Here is a 17,855-nt window from a genome sequence, read left to right as displayed (position 1 = left end):
GTGGATGCAGTATAGCCTGTGGATGCAGCATGACCTCAGTTGATGCTTCTGGACTGTGGGTGCATTATAACCAGTTGTCTGTAGCTTCAGCCTGGTTGACTTCCTGGTGACAACAGTGGACTGTAACTTTGAACATGGACTAAAGTAAACCCTTTGACCCAGAAGCTGCATTGGATATTCTATTGAAGCTGGGGTAGTAGGACCCATTTCCTGTACCGTCCACAGTTCCAGTCCTATGATCCCCCTCAGTTAATTTCCCTTCTTGCAATTACTCTCTTTCAGGCCCAACCCTTGAGCAGCCTTTGAATGAGATTCCTCCTCCAGGAAGTCCAATATCATCTGTCTTGATGGCTGCGGTCAGTCCCCAACCACCCCAGAGAGGGTTTCCCAGCCTGCTCTCAAGGTCCTCTGAGCAGACAGTGGAGTAGTGTTTCAACCAGTTAATGAGAAGTATTTGCTTTACAACAAATAAGATAATCACAAGGATGTAATACTCTCAGAATGGATGTTCCTTCCAAAAAGCTCATACTGGGAGCCACTGGGGAAACGGCAGGGTCTTCCACTTGACTCTAAGCAAACATTGTCCAAACAATACAGGGTGATTAACAGAGCAGGACTCAATGTCCACCCACTGTTGGTTTCTAGGAACAGAAAACACTGCTCGGCTTTAGTGGGAAGATGGAGCAGCCAGGCTACCTCACAAACATGGCTAAGGTATCAGGAGTGAATACTTACGGAGGCTTCGCAGCAGCTGACCACATGTCGGAAGGCTGGGTTGTACCTGCAGCACACCACGGGCTCTTGGTGGGAACGCACCAGGTGGGGCTCTGGGACAGATCTTGCCCATGAAAAACAGAGACAATGGACACCTGTAGTGATGGCTTGCCAGGATACCCAGGAGGGAGGTTATCTGCTGTCTCATTACACAGTGGCCAGCAGGAAAGGCTTTGGGCTCACATGATGGATCTAGGACCCTGGGAAATTTGCCTGACTGCTTAAAATCCCACTCTCTAATCTGCAATATGGGGGTAGTGATACCTGTTTTACAGGGTTACAACAGGGTTACAACAGGGCGTGCTGGCTGGTTTTCATGTCCAGTTGACACAGGTTACACTCATCAGAGAGGTGGGAGAGTCAGTTGAGAAAATGTTTCCGTAAGACCTGGTTGTAGGCAAGCCTGTTGGACATTGATGGGGGAGGGCCCAGCCTATAGTGCATGGTGCCATCCCTGGGCTAGTGGTCCTGGGTGCTATAAAAAAAAAGCAGGCTGAGCATGCCATGTGGAGCAAGCCAGTTACCAGCACCCCTGCATGGTCTCTGCATCGGCTCCTGCCTTCAGGTTCCTGCTCTGTTTGAGTTCCTGTCTTGACTCCTTCAATGATATACAGTGATGTGGAAGCATAAGCCAAATAAATCCTTCCTCTCCCCACTTGCTTTGGTTGTGGCGTTTCATCACATGGACACGGGGATTAAATAGGAAAAGATATGTGGGCATCTTCTCAGAGTAGTACACGTGGTTAACACATGATAGGGCACACTCAGAACACAAGTGACTGGCACGTGATGAAGTATATTGACTGCTAATGAAGGAAACAGCATACACCTCTGATTGATTGATTTGGATTGATTGAGACAGGGTCTCCTGTATCTCAGGCTGTCCTCAAACTCCAGATCCTTCGGATTCTGTCTCCTGAGTAAGACTTGGACCACAGGTGTGTGCCATCACAAGTGGCCATGCATCTCCTTGTAAGGGCATGGGGAGTGTGATTTGGCTCACAGAATGATCTAGAATAATGAGAATTTAAACTTCCCGAACAAACATAAATTAGTACACTATGAATCCTTCTGCTCAAAAGGCAACACTTCTTAAATTACTGTAGGGATGAGGCCAAGCAGATCTCAGCAGGCCTGGTGCTGTGACTCCCAGGGGTACCCAGGTACAAAGGGCATGTCAGAGCAACCAGAGCCTGCTTCCAGACTCTGCCTCTGGGAAGCCAGCACTCAGCAGCCACTCGAGCCTCATTTCCTCATCTGCAAAGCGCAGCCCCTCATGGAAATGTGAGGAATAATGACAAGGAAATGCATACAAATGTCCACATGCAGTGGATGTGACACAGAGCATTAATTCCGTGTGCGCTGTCCCTGCCATCTCCCTCTTCTTAACTGTCTCTCTGCAGGGAATCCTCAAGCATGGTCACAGGAGAATGGCAGAGCCTCTCACTGATCTGCTGCCTCAGATACGATGCTGAGACAGCTCTCCAAGAAAGAGCAGCTTGTCCCTGGGCTTGATGGTGGGCTCTGGTACAGGCAGGAGGAGGCAAGAAGTCCAAAGAAAGGAGGAAACAGGAGAAAAGAGAAAAAACTCTGGGTCTGGCTGCTGGTCTGATCCTTTCCCCAGATGCTGGGGGAGGAGCTTAGGCTTTGCAAATGAGGGTTAGGTAACACTGGGTTGCACAGCTCCGGAGTGACAGCAGGGATGAGGTGAGCTAGGACAGGGGACAGGATCTGGCATCTAATTGTTAGCGCTAGAGACTGAGATTGTGTTTGCCATGAAGTAGAATTTCCAGTCACTGCATTCCAAAAGGAATCAATCAAGTGAGCTGTTTGTTCTACACAACTCTATCATGCAGAACAAACAGGAGCTTGATTGGCAGAAGCTCCCGCTTCCAGTGGGCTGTTTTGGCATCCTGAGTGAAATGCTCAAGATCTCCGAGGAGCTTGGCTGTACTGATCATTTAGTTGCACCTCTATTTGAGTTTTCTGAGCCTTTCTAGCGGGCCACATGGCTTCACTGAGATTAGAAAGGGAGCGGGTGGCCATGGCTACATGGCTTCACTGAGATTAGAAAGGGAGCGGGTGGCCAAGACCAGGGTCACATGCGGTGCTGTAAAATGTGCTTGGTTTTCCATGAAGTTAATTTAAAAAAAAAATTAACTATGTGTATGTAAGTATTGGTGTGTGGGCTTATCCACATGCTTGTAGGGGCCAGAGGTGTCAGGCCTTCTAGAACTAGAGTCACAGGCAGTTGTGAGCTGCTGATGTGAGCACTAGAAATTGAATTGGAGGGCTGGAGAGATGGCTTAGTGGTTAAGAGCACCGACTGTTCTTCCAGAGGTTCTGAGTTCAATTCCCAGCAACCACATGGTGGCTCACAACCATCTGTAATGGGATCAGATGCCCTCTTCTAGTGTGTCTGAAACAGTGATAGTGAACTCATATACAGTAAATAAATCTTAAAAAAAAAAAAAAGAAAGAAATTGAACTGGAGTCCTTTGCAAGAGTAGTAAGTTCTCTTGACCAGCGAGCCATCTCTAGGCCCCTTGAATGAACTCCTAACTTGCAGTTTGACCTTGGAATACAGCAAATGCATTAAGAAATGCTCGCCCATACCTGTGTTCACAAATCAAGAGAAAACATGGGGAGGACAAAGGTCCTGATATGGGGCTCAGGAAGACAGTCACCATTGTGAAAAAGTATCTGAAATATTCAGGCTATGACAGTCACTCTGAGGATTTTCTGCATCCTTGTCTTGGACCGTGTATACTGGTTAACACTGGAAGAAGCTGTGCTGGGAGGAGGGATGTATGCTGTATATTCAGGAGGAATAACAGGGAATAAAGAGTGGACCACATGGGGCTGGGGAGATGGCTGAGAGGTTAAGAGCGCTGGCTGTTCTTCCAGAGGACCTGGGTTTGAGTCCAGGCTGGCTGTAATGAGGTCCATGCTTTTGGATTGCAGAGAGCCTTACAGTTCTCAAAGAATGTGCCAAGCACCCCACCACTCATGCTAGCAGGGCAGGGGAGAATTCCTTTTCCACAGAAGGGTGTGGCTTATTCCATTGCCTTTGGGCCTTTAGGGCAGGCTGTGGGAAATGGCACCAGGAAGTATATTTCCTTTTGTCTGATGCTTGCCTGCTTGGTTATTTATTTATTTACTTGTTTGTTTAATTTGCATAACTGTTTTGGTTGCATGTATGTATGGGTACCGCATGGGTGTCTTATGCCTACAGAAGTCAGAAGAGTGCATGGGATCCCCTGGAACTGGATTTATGGATAGTTATAAGCCACCGAGGACCATATGGGCACCAGAAACTGGACCTGAGTTCAAGGGCTGTAAGTGCTCTTAATTATTGAATCCTCTCTCCCGACCCTTATGGGATTTGTTTTTTTGTTTGTTTATTTGATTGATTTTTTTCCATATGCTATATTCTGATTATGGTTCCTCTTGCCCCAGGTCCTCCTCATCACCCCATCCACCCAAATCCACATCTTCCCCTGCTCTTTCATTAGAAAACAAACAGGTATCTAAAAAATAAATAAACAAACTTAAGTATGACAAAACCAAAAACAAACTTTAATAAGACAAAAACAAACACATGAACAATGAACAAACGAACAAATGGAAAAATAAGCGCCAAAGAAAAAGCACAAGAAGCACATATAGACGCAGACACACACTGGCACATATAGATGCAGGGACACACACTGGCACATACAGATGCAGAGACACACACATTGGCACATATAGATGCAGAGACACACACATTGGCACATATAGATGCAGAAGCACACACATTGGCACATATAGACACAGACACACACATTGGCACATATAGATGCAGAGAGAAAAAGATACACACATTGGCATATATAGAAACCCCCTAAAAGCTCAAACACTGAATGAGATGGGACCCATCCCCAACACTGCTTAGTGGCCAAGAAACTGAGACTAGATAGGCCAGGGACCCAGGGGAAACCAAATACTACCATTTTACTAAAGGAAGATAGCAGCAAAATGACTCCTGATGGCATTCTGCTATACTTATATGTATTGTCTAATATATGAGCATGATCAGCGCCGTGCTCAGCCCCCATCAGAGAAGCATCCTCCTGCAATAGATGAGAACAAACACAGAGGCCACAGCTGGATCTTGGAGCACTCCCAAATGGGATATCTCCATCAATCTCCACTCACAGCTCAAGGAACCCCGAGGAAGAGGAAGAAGAAAGATGTTAAGAGCCAGAGGGGATGGAGAACAACCAGGGACACAAGGCCTTCTACACACAGCAGGACCGGTGCCTGTGGGAACTCAGAGTGACCGTGGCAGCATGCACAGGGACTGCACTCCCAGAGCTGAGAGTGGAGGTGGATGCAAGCTCTCATCCTCAACCCAGAAGCTATCTCCAACTGATAACCACTCCCAAATGACGTCTCATTTGGCATATGAACCACTCTTGAGGCCAGGCCCCATGCCCAGCAGCATATGGTCAACACAAAACAAACTCAGTGGCATCTTTGGGGGTTCTTTGTCTCATAATGCTTTGTCTGGGCTTTTTTTTCCTTTCTTCCTTACCATAAACTTATATTTTATATAATCATTTACTTATATTTTATAGTTTCCAATTTTATGGTTTTTTGTCTCTACCTTTTTTTGTGTTCCTTATATGTTTTTCTTTTGTTGCTTTGCTTTTTAATATAAGGTTGCCTCTCCTTTTTTGAGTTTTTTGATCAGGTGGGTGCATGCAGAAAGAAGCCAGAAGCCTGCCTTCTTCCAGAGGCTGGATGTCTTGTTTTTGTTCCTGGCTTCTATGCACCATGGCAAGCCATTCCCAGCTTCTGCATCCCTAATTATGCATCTATAAAGGGTTGAACTAGGCAATCCCTGGACACCCGATGTTATTGTAAGACTAGAAAGCCTCAGTTCAGGCAGGGCAGAGACAGCCAAGGTGCCTGGAGCCAACTGATGTGCAGAGTCCTCTCCAAGTGCATAAGACCAGACAGCTTCAGCCCAGGGAGAGCAGAGGTGGAAGAGGAGGCAAGTGGCCACTAGATTCCTTGCAAAAAAGACAATGATGCTATAGCTGGGGCTTGGGGTAAGGTATGGGGGTGTAAAAGAAACAAGAATGCATGTGAAATTGGGGAGATTTTGCTCTCAAGGCATTATAGCCTCAGGTACTGGGGAAGAGAATCTACTCAGGGGTCCTCATCACTTTGGCATGTGATGCCCTGCATGGCTAGCTTGCTTTATGGATGGGGAAGGGGTGTGTCTGGGTTAGGGTTTCATTACTGTGAAGGGACAACATGAGCAAGCCAACTCTTATAAAGGACATTTAATTGGAGCTAGCTTACAGCTTCAGAGGTTTGGTCTACTATCATCGTGGTGGGAAACACGGCAGCAGACAGGCAGACATGGTGCTGGAGGAGCACCAAGAGGTCTACATCTTGATCTGAAGGCATCAGGCAGGAGGAGATGCCTTCCACAGGCCATCAGAAGGAGACTAGCTCACTGGGTGTAGCTTGAGTTTAGGAGACCTCAAAGTCTACCCTACTTCTTCCAACAAGGCCACACCTACTCCAACAAAGCCATACCTCCTAATAGTGCCTTTCTGTGTGAGCCAACTATGCAAACATGTGATTTTATGGGGAGGCCAAACCTGTTCAAACCATGACAAGGGCTCTGAAGCATGGGGAATAGCAGAGGCAACAGGCCTGTGGGAATGCCAGACTCCCAGATCTCCTTCTGTTTAGTTTCTGGCTTTGGATCTGGATTCTGTTCCAGATCCACATATATACGATGATATATTGGATCCAGATATAATGAATCATATATATACATATGTATATATGTATACATATGATTAAGGCTGGTGGTAGGTGGGACAGGCACAAAAGGAAGTCACTTCTAATAGTACAGGTTACTCTGGTGTCACTAAAGAAGGCATTAAAAAGCCTCATCAAATATAAGCTGAAGGCTAGAGGCCTAGGGCTGCAGTTTCAGAGCCTGTGACCTGAGCATTGAGTAGAATATTGACCACACTACCAGGACTCTCTAGAACCCTCTAGAACAGTGCATGCACAAAGCTTGGATGACAGACTGTCCCCTACCCCACTTTCAGGTGAAGGAAGGCCAGGGTACCCGTGGCCACACACAGGGCTCTAGGTCCGGGGAGATAGAGACAGGCTGTGAGTTCTCCCTTGATGCCACTGGCTTTGGAAGAGACTGTACAGCAGCAGGCATGGGTCTCCAGATCCCAGATCTGTGGAGAAAATGGGGGGAAAGTCATAGGTTTTAGTTCTTCTTTCCTTAGATAGGATCTCCCTGTGTAGCCCAGGCTGGCTGCAGACTCTAAATCCTATGTGAAAGGTGACCAAAGAGAGGGAACAATTGTGACCATGAGCCTCTAGGCTCTATCCTTCTCAGAAGGAAACAGTCACCCCATTCTCCATGGACCCAGCTTTCATAGCTTGGGTCTGATTTGTGGGACCTTTATAATCAAACCTGCTTCCAGTTTTTAATACAAGACCACCAACCCTGTCACCAGGCAGACACTTGGAGGTCACGTGGAATGGATTCCTGTGTGGCTGTTGTTTGAGGACATGTCAGCCCAGAGAGTCCATCTGCCTTGTTCGGAATCCAAGTGGTTCCACCTGTGTAGCCTAACATCTCTTCCCCTCAGTACTGTCTAATATAGAGACACGTACCCACAAGCACTCAGACAAATGTGTATGTATACATGCACACACACATGCATACACACACATATGTATACATATACACAGAGACACATATGTAAACACACACACACACACAGAGCAAATGCACACATCTAAACTCAGCTTGGCCTGGATGTGGCAGTTTTATTCCTCCTGGAGGAGGCTTATGTTTCCCTCTGATGGTGTTTCATAGAGAATTTTAGAAAATTGATTAAAAGGCAATGCTTGGAGAGGTGGTTAGAATATAACAATGGTTCAACATGATTACAATAATATTGCTGTCAATCATCTGCTAGGCTTGTAAATCACGCCGTGGCTCTGGCGTTCTGTTAGGAGACTGAGCTGGTGAAGGCTGCAGTGTAGGAGCGGAGAAGCCGGGGCCAGAGGTGAGGGGTCGGTGGCGGTGGGAGGGGGGTTGTTGGAGGTACAGGTGGTGTATGCCTGTAATTCCAGAACTCGGGAGGCAGAGTTCAAGGCCAGCCTGGTCTACAGAGTGAGTTCCAGGACAGCCAGGGCTACACAGAGAAACCCTGTCTCAAAACAACAACAACAACAACAACAGCAACAACAACAAAAACCCCAAAACCAAACTAAATAATAAAGTAAAGGTGAGAGGAGCAGGCTGGGCCAAGCACAAAATGGGGACGTCCATGATCCTCAGAGACACAATGGCTGCCCTTCCAAGCGACACGCACCCGCCTTTGTGACAGCTACCTTGAGTCCTGGTTTCCTTCACATTTTGTTGTGGGTGAATTACTACCCTCCCTTCAAATGGTGAATAACCCCAGTTCCTCAGGATGAGGCTCAATTTGAAAATGAGGTTGTTGAGATCAGGTAGTGAGGATGAATGAGGTCCTCAGGGAGCAGGCTAGACTCGAATCCAACACAGTGAGGAGAGTTAGAGAGAGAGGGGGACAGTGGGAAGATGGCGCATGACAATGGTGGTGGAGATCAGGGTAGTGCATCTCCAACCAAAGAATACGAGGATTGTCAGAAGATTGCTGCAAGGCAGGCATGGGGCCTGGGTCCACCCCAGTTTCACAGCCCTCTGACGGCCCCTTGCCACCTGACACTCTGAGCTTCTAGCCTTGGGACTATAAGCCAGTACATTTCTGTTATTTAACCCACTCCATCTCTGGCACTTTGTTATAGCAGCCCATGTGAGTCAGCTTTCTATCACCGTTATGGACACTTTCAAAACTAGAGACAGGAAAGCTCTATTGTCTCACAGTTACAGGGAATCCAATATAAAGTCTTGGTGGCCTTGCTGCCTTTGGGCAAGCAACACCTCATGGCAGAGGCATGAGGGACGGGGAAGGGCACATAGAACTGTTCACCCTATGGCCAGGTAGCAAAAAGAAAGGATGGAGACAAGATCTCACTGTCCCTCTCCAGACAATACTACCAACAACCTGAAGAGCCCCTAGACCCCACTTTGCAGAGGTTCCTCTACTTTCTGATAGCTGGTGACAAAGCCTCTAATACTCAAGGTCATTGAACCAAACGATAGCACAGGCTTGCAAACTATTGCTCTCTTAGGCCAGCTCTGAGAGGTAGGTGTTATCCACCGACTCCAAATGAAGTTCTGAGTTTACAGGCTAAGACATAGCCAAGACAGGAAACGCTCACAAGAGTGAGCTTGCAACCCTGGGCAGGGCTCTGTCTTCTTGACCTAGATGCCAAGTGCCACCTGTCTGAAGACTCTGCCCCTTGACCTACACTCTAATCTTGAATTTTCACTCTGCTTAGTTAACATTTGTTCTCTGGGCTGCTAGCAAGCTGGCTAGGAAAGATCCAGCTCGTCTCTGTATCTGTGTGGACCTGTGCCTGCTATAAAGTTGCCATAGCCAACCAACATTAAAATCCCCGTGGAAAGAGCAGACCCAAGGACAGCTTGCTCAAGGGACAGCCCTCTCCTTTCCCTGGTATCAATCTGTTGGAGTACACTCATTCTACTGGATGCAAAGGTAACCCTCACAGCTATTATCAGCCCCCTGCCATGGGTACTGATGTCTTCTCACTTCCTGATATGCTGTGATTTGAGTTTCTATGGCAAACTCAATCCCTAAATTCATATGTTAATGGTATCTAAAGGTAGACAATCGGGATTTGATAAAGTCACGAGGAAAGGACACCCATGATGGAGTTAGTGACTCCATAAGAAAGGAAAGACAGGGTCACAGGTACAGCTTAGTGGTGGACTGTTCGCCTAGTGTGGTGGTTTGAATAGGAATGGCCCCATAGACTCACGTGTTTGAATGCTTGGCCCATAGGAAGTGACACTATCAGGAGGTGTGGCCTTGTTAGAGGAAGTGTGTCACTGTGGGGGTGGGCTTTGAAGTCTCCTGTGCTCAAGCTATGCCCAGTATGGCCCACAGTCTCCTTCTGCTGCCTGTAGATCATGATGTAGAACTTTCAACTCTTTACCCAGCACCCTGTCTGCCTGGATGCTGCCATGTTTCCCACCATGATGATAGTGGACTGAACCTCTGAAACTCTAAACCAGCCCCAAATTACTATTTTTTTCTTTATGAGAGTTGTTACGGTCATATTGTCTCTTTACAGCACTAAAACCCTAACTAAGACACCTAGCATGTGCAAGACCATGGACTCCACCCTGGGCAACTAAAACTGTATTGAAAAACAAAGAGGAAGAGAGAGCCAAGCTAGCACATTTGCCTTGCCTGACCATGTGATGCCTCATATCACGACACAGCAAAAAGACCCTTATTAGATGCCAGAGTCATGCTTTTGGATTTCCTAGCCTTAGGACCATGAACTAAGCAAGTCTGATCTCTTTTGTAAATTGGTTTGCCCCAAGTATTTTGTTATAGCACCAAGAAATGGACTAATACATAAGGTTCCTGGGAGGAAACACAGGAAATTTTAGAGTGTGGGAAAAGCCATCTCAGGTGGGATGGGTTGGTGCCTAAGACCCACAAGGGAAAGGTAGACAGACATTTGTTACATAGAAGTTTAGACTGAGTTATCAAATTGACAAATTCCTCAACTAACAATAGCTTCTGCAAACACAGAGGACATGAAGAAGGAGCTCACCAGGCCAGCATCCACCAAGGACCGGAAGTGAGCAGCTTGAGCAGAGGCCCATTTTTGAACCCAGCTGCTCACCAGTTCATCTCTGACTTTATTTCTGTGTTCATCAAGCCTGCCCTGATGCTTAACCTATTGAATTTCACCCATGCTCTTGGGCTGAAATCAGCTTCATCCAATGAAACCACTGTGCAGTGAGGCCGGTGCGCATGCACTGCCTTTAACAAGGACAACTCCTCTACAAGGTGGGTCTTTCTCCCCTCTTGGGAAGATGCAAACCACTAAAGAGCTAAGTCAGTTTAGAGGGACTGAATCATTCACCCCAAGTCACCTGGCTTGTTGTGGCCTCCAGAGCTCTGTCATCTTCTTCCTAATCCACAAGTCCTTGTCCATTTGCAGAGTCCTTGCTGGGGAGAGGGTACCCACCTAAGGCATGTGGCACTTCCCATTCACCCATCATGGCTGTGAATTTTGCTCAGACTATGAGAAGAGGAGGCTGGAGTTGGAGCAGGCAGTGGTACCGGTACCCTCTTCCTCTAGGCATTGGATGAAGAGGATAGAGTCCCTAACTGGAGAGACATCAGTCTCTGAGTGGGGGCCCTCACTCACAGAACCATGGTGCTGGGTTAAAATGGACAAAAGCAAACCCATTGCCTTAACCTAGAGAAAGCACGGAGCATGCCCAAGAGAGGTACCCAGGTTATGCTAGCTAGCACGCTATGCTGGCTTCCTTAGACGAAATAACTTTCTCTGAATTCTAATTCTGGTTGACAAATGCTAGCCCCATTTGTGGCTTGCGGCACTGCATTTATAGAGAATCCTAAGTGAAAAAGGCAATCTGAATCCATCACTCTACTCTCCGTTAGAGACTGCCAGAAGCCAGCAGCCTCCTGGAATGTTTGTGTGTCCCTGTGATTTGGAAGAGTAAAATATTTGGGCTGAAAAATAATTCAAAGAATGAAGACTCTCTGCTCAGGCAGGCTAGACACTGAGCGGTTTGGCTCCCGGCTCATTAGCTGTTGTTTGATAGGACTAGTACAGTCTGAAATAACGTACACACCATATTTCTGAGATGAGGTTTTCAATATATTTTAAATACACATTGGGAAGCTATTCAATATGCCTGAATCATCACAGGCTAGATGCTAATCTTGTAATCACGAGTTGAGATTGGAAGAAAACGGAGAGGAGATGGGGAAAGAAAATAGGATGGAAGGCATGTCCCCACATACAGAATTATGATTATCGGAGAGCCGCAAGATTCAAAGGGGAAAAAAAAAGCTCATTAAAAACTTGGAGCCCTCTACGTGGTGACTTTGGATGAAGCCTTTAGATGAATTTGATTTTCAAAATAAATCAAACTGTGGAGTTCATAAATCTCCTCATTTTAATCAAGTTTGCCCGGAGGACTGAATTGCTTGCGTTTGGGCCCCGGTTATATTGCTGGCTGTATGCGCCACACCTGGTTGTATAGATTCACTTCCAACCTCGCTTGTGGGACGAGTCCCAAGTTCACTGTTGCTGGCACCATCTTGGACCCACACAGAGGAAGCTTCAGCACATCCCAGGCTCGGCACACGGTCTTTGGCACACTTTCCCCCTCCTCTGCTGGCTCTTACTCCTGTTTGCCATCTTACCCAGTCCAGAGTTTAAGATTCTATCTAAATGCTAATAAAGCCCGATTTTATACCACCAGCCGCTTCCACCCCATGCTCCTCCTCCCTCAAATCCCAGTTGACTCTGTCCAACACACCAGCAGCTGCACTTCTGGTCTTACACCCCTCATTTGCCATATTCCCCATCTCCGATTTAGATTCCAAACCTTGGTGTCACCCTGATTCTTTTCTTGCCTTAAAATGGCTTTATTGAAATATAACGCATGTATCACAAAATTCACATTTTTAAAACATGTTCGATTCAGAGGGCTTCAGCAGGCCCTGGAGTTATGCTACCTACTATCAGGGCATCCCGTCTACTCCTTCAGAAACCCCGTGCCCATTGTTAGCTATTCTGTATTCTGTCCACACTTCAGTCCCTGGTTAAAACACTTTCTGTCATTGGTGCCTTCTAAGTGTTTCATACAAATGGAACAACCAAGCCAACGTGTGGCTTTCACCTAACATCATGCCTGTGTTAGCATGCAGATGGATGCTTCATTCTTTTGCCCCCCACACACTACATTTTTATTTTATTTTTACTATTTACAAGTTGCTGGACATTTGAGTTGCACCTACCCTCTAACTGTGGTAAACGGCACTGTTTTACACATCGACAAGCACATTTTTGAGAAATTCATGCTTTTAGTTTTCTTGAGCCTATCCCTGGGGGTGGAAACCCTGGGTCATATATTATTTACCACTTGAGAGCTGATAAAATTATTTTTGAAAAAAATGGCATTTCTTTGTATCAATATATAGATGTTTCCATTTCTTCTCATTTTTATCAGCATCTACTAATCTACCCCCTCATCCTCATGAAAGTGAAGTTGTATTTTATTGTGGTTTGGGTTTTAATTTCCCCGTGACTGTGGTATTGGGCACTATATGCCATGATTGGCCATTTTTGAAGAAGTGTCTACTCAAATCTGTCCATGTTTCAATTGGTTGTCATGGCTTTTATTACTAAGCACTGAAAGTTAGAGTCTCAGTGCAAGTTCCTTATCAAACATATGGTTTGCAATGTCCCCTGCTATGTAAGTTGTCTATTTCATGTACTAATGATGTTCAATGAAACACAGATGTTTCTAATTTTGACAGAGCCTCATTTATTTTCTTTTGTTTCCTGAACTTTTGATGTCATTTCTTAGAAACTGATGTCTACTCCAACACCATGACGCTTTCTCTCTCTCTCTCTCTCTCTCTCTCTCTCTCTCTCTCTCTCTCTCTCTGTTTTCTTTCCTTTTTTTGAGACAGGGTCTCTCACCTCCTATTATTTTATTCCAAGTTCCTACCCTATGGCCACCAGCAGCCCAGTAACTTAGGTCAACAGATTGCCCAGTCTAGTCAGGTCCTCTGAATCAAGTGTAATGGAGAGAAGGGAGCCAGTCAGACTGCTTTTTGCATAAAAAGAACTGTGTACTACAGAGGTCCTAGGGCAAGCAAGCATTAGACAGGAACAGGATGTTCATTCAGTATACGGGGGAAACAGAGCCAAACTGTGATGTCATTGCCTGTATGTACATCAGAAATGCTTGGGTTCTGAGGCCCACGAGGAACACTTCAGGAAGGCTGGTGTCCAGCACGTATTACAGATAAGAGCTAGCCACTGTTGGCAGTGGGCAGAATTCCCAGCTCCACCTCTCTGCCTCCCAGATAATTGGGGAAATGGTTGGAACAGGAACTATCTGGACAGTGTGCAGGCAAGAACTCACAGGCTGGAAGGGCTACACACCACACCAAGAACCAGCATGGAGAGTTCCAAAGCAATCAGCTGCTTGTGCATATGTGTACAGAGAGAGACTCAGACATACATCCACAAGAACACAGGCAAACACACACACATATACAAACACTCACACATATACATGCATATACACACACACACACATACATACATATATACATACATATACACAAATACACACAGACACATACATACATACCCTCCTAAAGAAAATGCACACATCTATATCCCGCATGAGACACCGCCCCCCCAACCCCATTGCCAAAGATGGAGATGGGCAAATTGCTTGGGAGGCTAAAGCAGGAGGATTGTGGGGAGTGCCAGGTCATTCTGAGCTACAGTGGGAGGTCATGTTGCAAAAATAAATAAATATAAATATATTAATTTAACTAATAGACAAAGCCCGCCTAAAGGATGTATGTATCAAAACATGAGAGGGGCAGACCTTGATTGTGTTGTCAGCAGACATGGAAAACACTTTGTTTTCTTCAAAGGCTATGTGTACGTACATCACAGGAGCCATGTGGCCTCTCAGCACACCTGTTGGGTTTCTAGAAAGAGAAAAGAACAACCGAGCACAAAGCCATTCTGTCTGCTACTCCTATTTTAAAAATGCAAAACTCAGTTTGGCCCGGATGTGGCAGTTCTATTCAGCCTAGAAGAGGCTTACGCTTCCATCTGATAGTACACAAGTACAGATTTTGTGTAATAAAAGGACTGAGGCAAAATAATAAGCAGTTTCAGCAACAGAGCTCGGGTGAAAGGAAGCCCAGGGCCCTGTTTCTCCAGCTGTTAACAATAGCTGCCTAAAAGGAACAGGTGAGGAACAGCCCGAGGGGCGGGCGGCCAGTTCGTGACCCTACAGGCTTGAGTGAACAGCATTAAAATCTGCACTTTGCAATATACGGCTATTTTAAAGGGCCCTTGCAGGGGCTGGGTATTCTGGAAGGTATTCATAGTGGGCAGGGGTGGGGGTGGGGGTGGGAGAGAGGGGAGCAGAGGGAGAGCCAGGTTCAGGCTGATGGAGGGAGCACATGCCTGCTTTTAACCATAATAGAACCAGGCAGAAAACTGCCTTCCGTTTGTATTATGCACCTCACATTGTTCTGAGTCTTTCCTATTATTTATTTTCTTTATTACCCTAGAGGGCGAGTATCCTGTCACAACTATAAATGGGGAAACTGAGTTTGTTGCAGTTGATCAGGAGAACCTCCTAGTTAGAAAGTCATAGCAGCGCAATCAGATTCAAGGCACTTCCCCACCGTGCCTCATGGTCCTGGCTATCACCTGTAGGGTGAACTCAGGATCACCTGTCCCCCCAGACAGGAACCTGGGCATAGCCCATGTGATTCTTGCTCACCAGAACTGAAAGATCAGCTTCCTACTCCCCAGTCCCCACCTGTCCACAGCATTTCTGCCTGTGGGGTTCTGACTCTGCCATTGTTTCTCTGGGCTCCAGACTCTTCATTGGTAAGCGGACCTGACACAGGGGCCAGAGATGGGTTACAGACGTGATGACACAGAAGGTCTCAGTATCTACCCAAAAAGGTAGATCGGAGGAGATGGCTCGGTGGATAGAGTGCTTGCTGTGCATTGCATGAGGAATGGGTTCATATCCCAGAACCCATGGAGACGTTGAATGGGAGAGGCAGCCTGCTTGTAATCCCAGCACTTAGAAGACAGAGACCAAGGTTCTTGCAGCAAGCTGGCTAGCTATACTACTGGTAACAGCAAACTCTGGATTTAACGGAGAGACTCTGCCTCAAGGAACAAGACAGAGAGCGACTGAAGAAGATGCTGATCTGCTTGCTGTTGCTGTGGTAAACATGGCAACCAAAAAGCAGCTTGGGGAGGGCAAGGGTTTACTTCAGCTTACAGCTCCCGGGTCACAGTCTATCACGGGTGGAGGCTTTTTCTCACTTGAGGTTTCTTTTTACCCAGATGACTCTAGTTTATGTCAAGCTGATAAAAGCCTAAATCAGCACGATTCTCAGGGTCAGTTTCAGGAAGCCACACACACATGCACAAGCTCTCTCTTAGACATGCCAACACGCATACATGTGTGCATGCCACACACATATGCACAGAATAAAGTGGATAAAAAATATTATTTTATTATTATAAAATAAACTATTTCTGGGCACTTGCTCAGAAGGGCCTACTGTATGAAGTGCATGCCTGGCCTAAGAGGCCAGAAAGAGGGAGTTCAATTCCCTAGGCCTGGAATTATAGATGATTTTGAGCAATTCTGTGGGTGCTGGGAATAGAACCTGGGTCTTCTGAGTGACTAGCAAGTGCCCCTAACCATTGAGCTGTCTCTCCAGCAGCCCCTAAAGTGAACTTTTAGAGGCTAAAAATGGAAATGTCCCAGGCTCTGTGTGTGAGAGATTAATTTGGGCATAGGCTTTTAAATGATTCTTGTAGGGAATTTCCAGTCACAGTTTCATTTACTTTATGACAGCAACAGTACTCTTGGGAGGAGAGAGACAACTTACCCAGGCAGGTAAGGATTCCAGACCCTGATGATTCGATCCAGCCCACCTGTCACCAGCAGGTTCTTCCTCCTGCAGAAGGAGAACGCCTTGACTCCCTTGTGGACACAGAACACAGTGCGATTCCATTCCGCTTGCCTTTTGGGCAGAGCAAGGGATGCTGAGCTGTTCCCCATCTTGACACTCTTCCCAACGTTTCTCATTTCATTTAGCTTTTCCTTGACATCTGTTGGTCCCACAGTGAACCCTAAAAATATTCACAGGAAAACAAGACACAGTCTCTTAACGTGATCCCTCAGTTCTCCCGACAGGCTGCTGTTTTTATTAAGATCCCAGACTCTTTCTCAGTATTGACGCCAGTATTTTCTTTCATCCCCTGGGTTTAAATTCCAGACAGACTGAAAATAAAAGTGACGTGATGTGGGGGGAGGGGGACTTTTTTCACTTTCTAAAAAGGGACCTGAGACACCTGGGAGGGCAGACGCAGCAGGAAGGCTACATACCACCTAGGCTCTCTGTCACCCATTGGCCTGGCACCCCCGACAGTGCTTTTGTTTGAGTCTTTGAGAAACTCAGTGATTCAAGTGCATGCATCTCCATCTTATAGTGAGAAAGCACAGAACACTTGCCATCCAGAAAACATGAGAACTGTCCTGGAGAGATGGCTCAGTGGTTAAGAGCACTGGCTGTTCTTGCAAAGGACCTGAGTTTGATGGGGGCTCACAATTCTATATGTCCAGTTTCAGAGGATCTGTTGTCTTCTCTGGCCTCCACAGGACATGACATGTGCACACACACACATACACACACACACACACACACACACAAATAGAGACAGAGACAGAGAGACAGAGAGACAGACAGAGAGAAAGAATACCGATATACATAAAAGAATACTCATACATAAAAAAATCATTTTTAAATTACAAATAAAATTGCAGAAGGAGGCACTGAACCCAGGACTGTCTGAAACAACACTGAAGTATACTGAACAAGAGGCAATTGTTTTCCTACATTTATTTGAAAAGATATGTTCAGCTGAACGATTGATTGACTTATGAATCCTGTCAACAACCAGATCTGATGGTTGCATCAATGTCCTCCTGTAGGTTTCCAGCTGGGGTCTGGCCTGGGGATGAAGACAGAGGATCCTCAATACACTCAGCAGGGCCTGCCGATCCCGGTGGCTTCTCCAGGACACTCACCTCCACTGTGTTCCAAGTGGCTTAGGAGACGCTGGGAGAAAGAAGGTTGAAGAATAATCATCTCCCTGCGCTCCGTTCATTGCTTGTGACTCAATTGGATTAGGGTTAGAACTGTTTGGGTGTTATGCCTGGTGCTATGAATGAAAAACAGAAACAAAAAGGAAGGGAAGGGAAGGGGAGGGGAGGGGAGGGGAGGGGAAGGGAAGGGGAA

At 46.3% G+C, this 17,855-nt stretch overlaps 1 protein-coding gene across 1 annotated transcript in view; it reads right to left on the bottom strand.

Moving 5' to 3' along the window:
- The window catches only part of LOC114631420 (WD repeat-containing protein 49-like), a 120,000-nt gene that overhangs the window by 30,359 nt on the left and 71,786 nt on the right, over positions 1-17,855 (bottom strand). The window contains exons 12-15 of the mRNA XM_028779753.1: positions 16,443-16,686; positions 14,393-14,498; positions 6,886-7,037; positions 736-838 (exon numbers count right to left, since the gene is read on the bottom strand). Of these exons, the coding sequence (XP_028635586.1) occupies positions 736-838; positions 6,886-7,037; positions 14,393-14,498; positions 16,443-16,686 (605 nt within the window). The remainder of the gene's footprint in view (positions 1-735; positions 839-6,885; positions 7,038-14,392; positions 14,499-16,442; positions 16,687-17,855) is intronic.

The sequence above is a fragment of the Grammomys surdaster genome, unplaced genomic scaffold (assembly GCF_004785775.1).
Source record: "Grammomys surdaster isolate TR1022 unplaced genomic scaffold, NIH_TR_1.0 362, whole genome shotgun sequence".
NCBI classification, from domain to species: domain Eukaryota; kingdom Metazoa; phylum Chordata; class Mammalia; order Rodentia; family Muridae; genus Grammomys; species Grammomys surdaster.
This window is presented reverse-complemented; position numbering and strand designations above follow the sequence as displayed.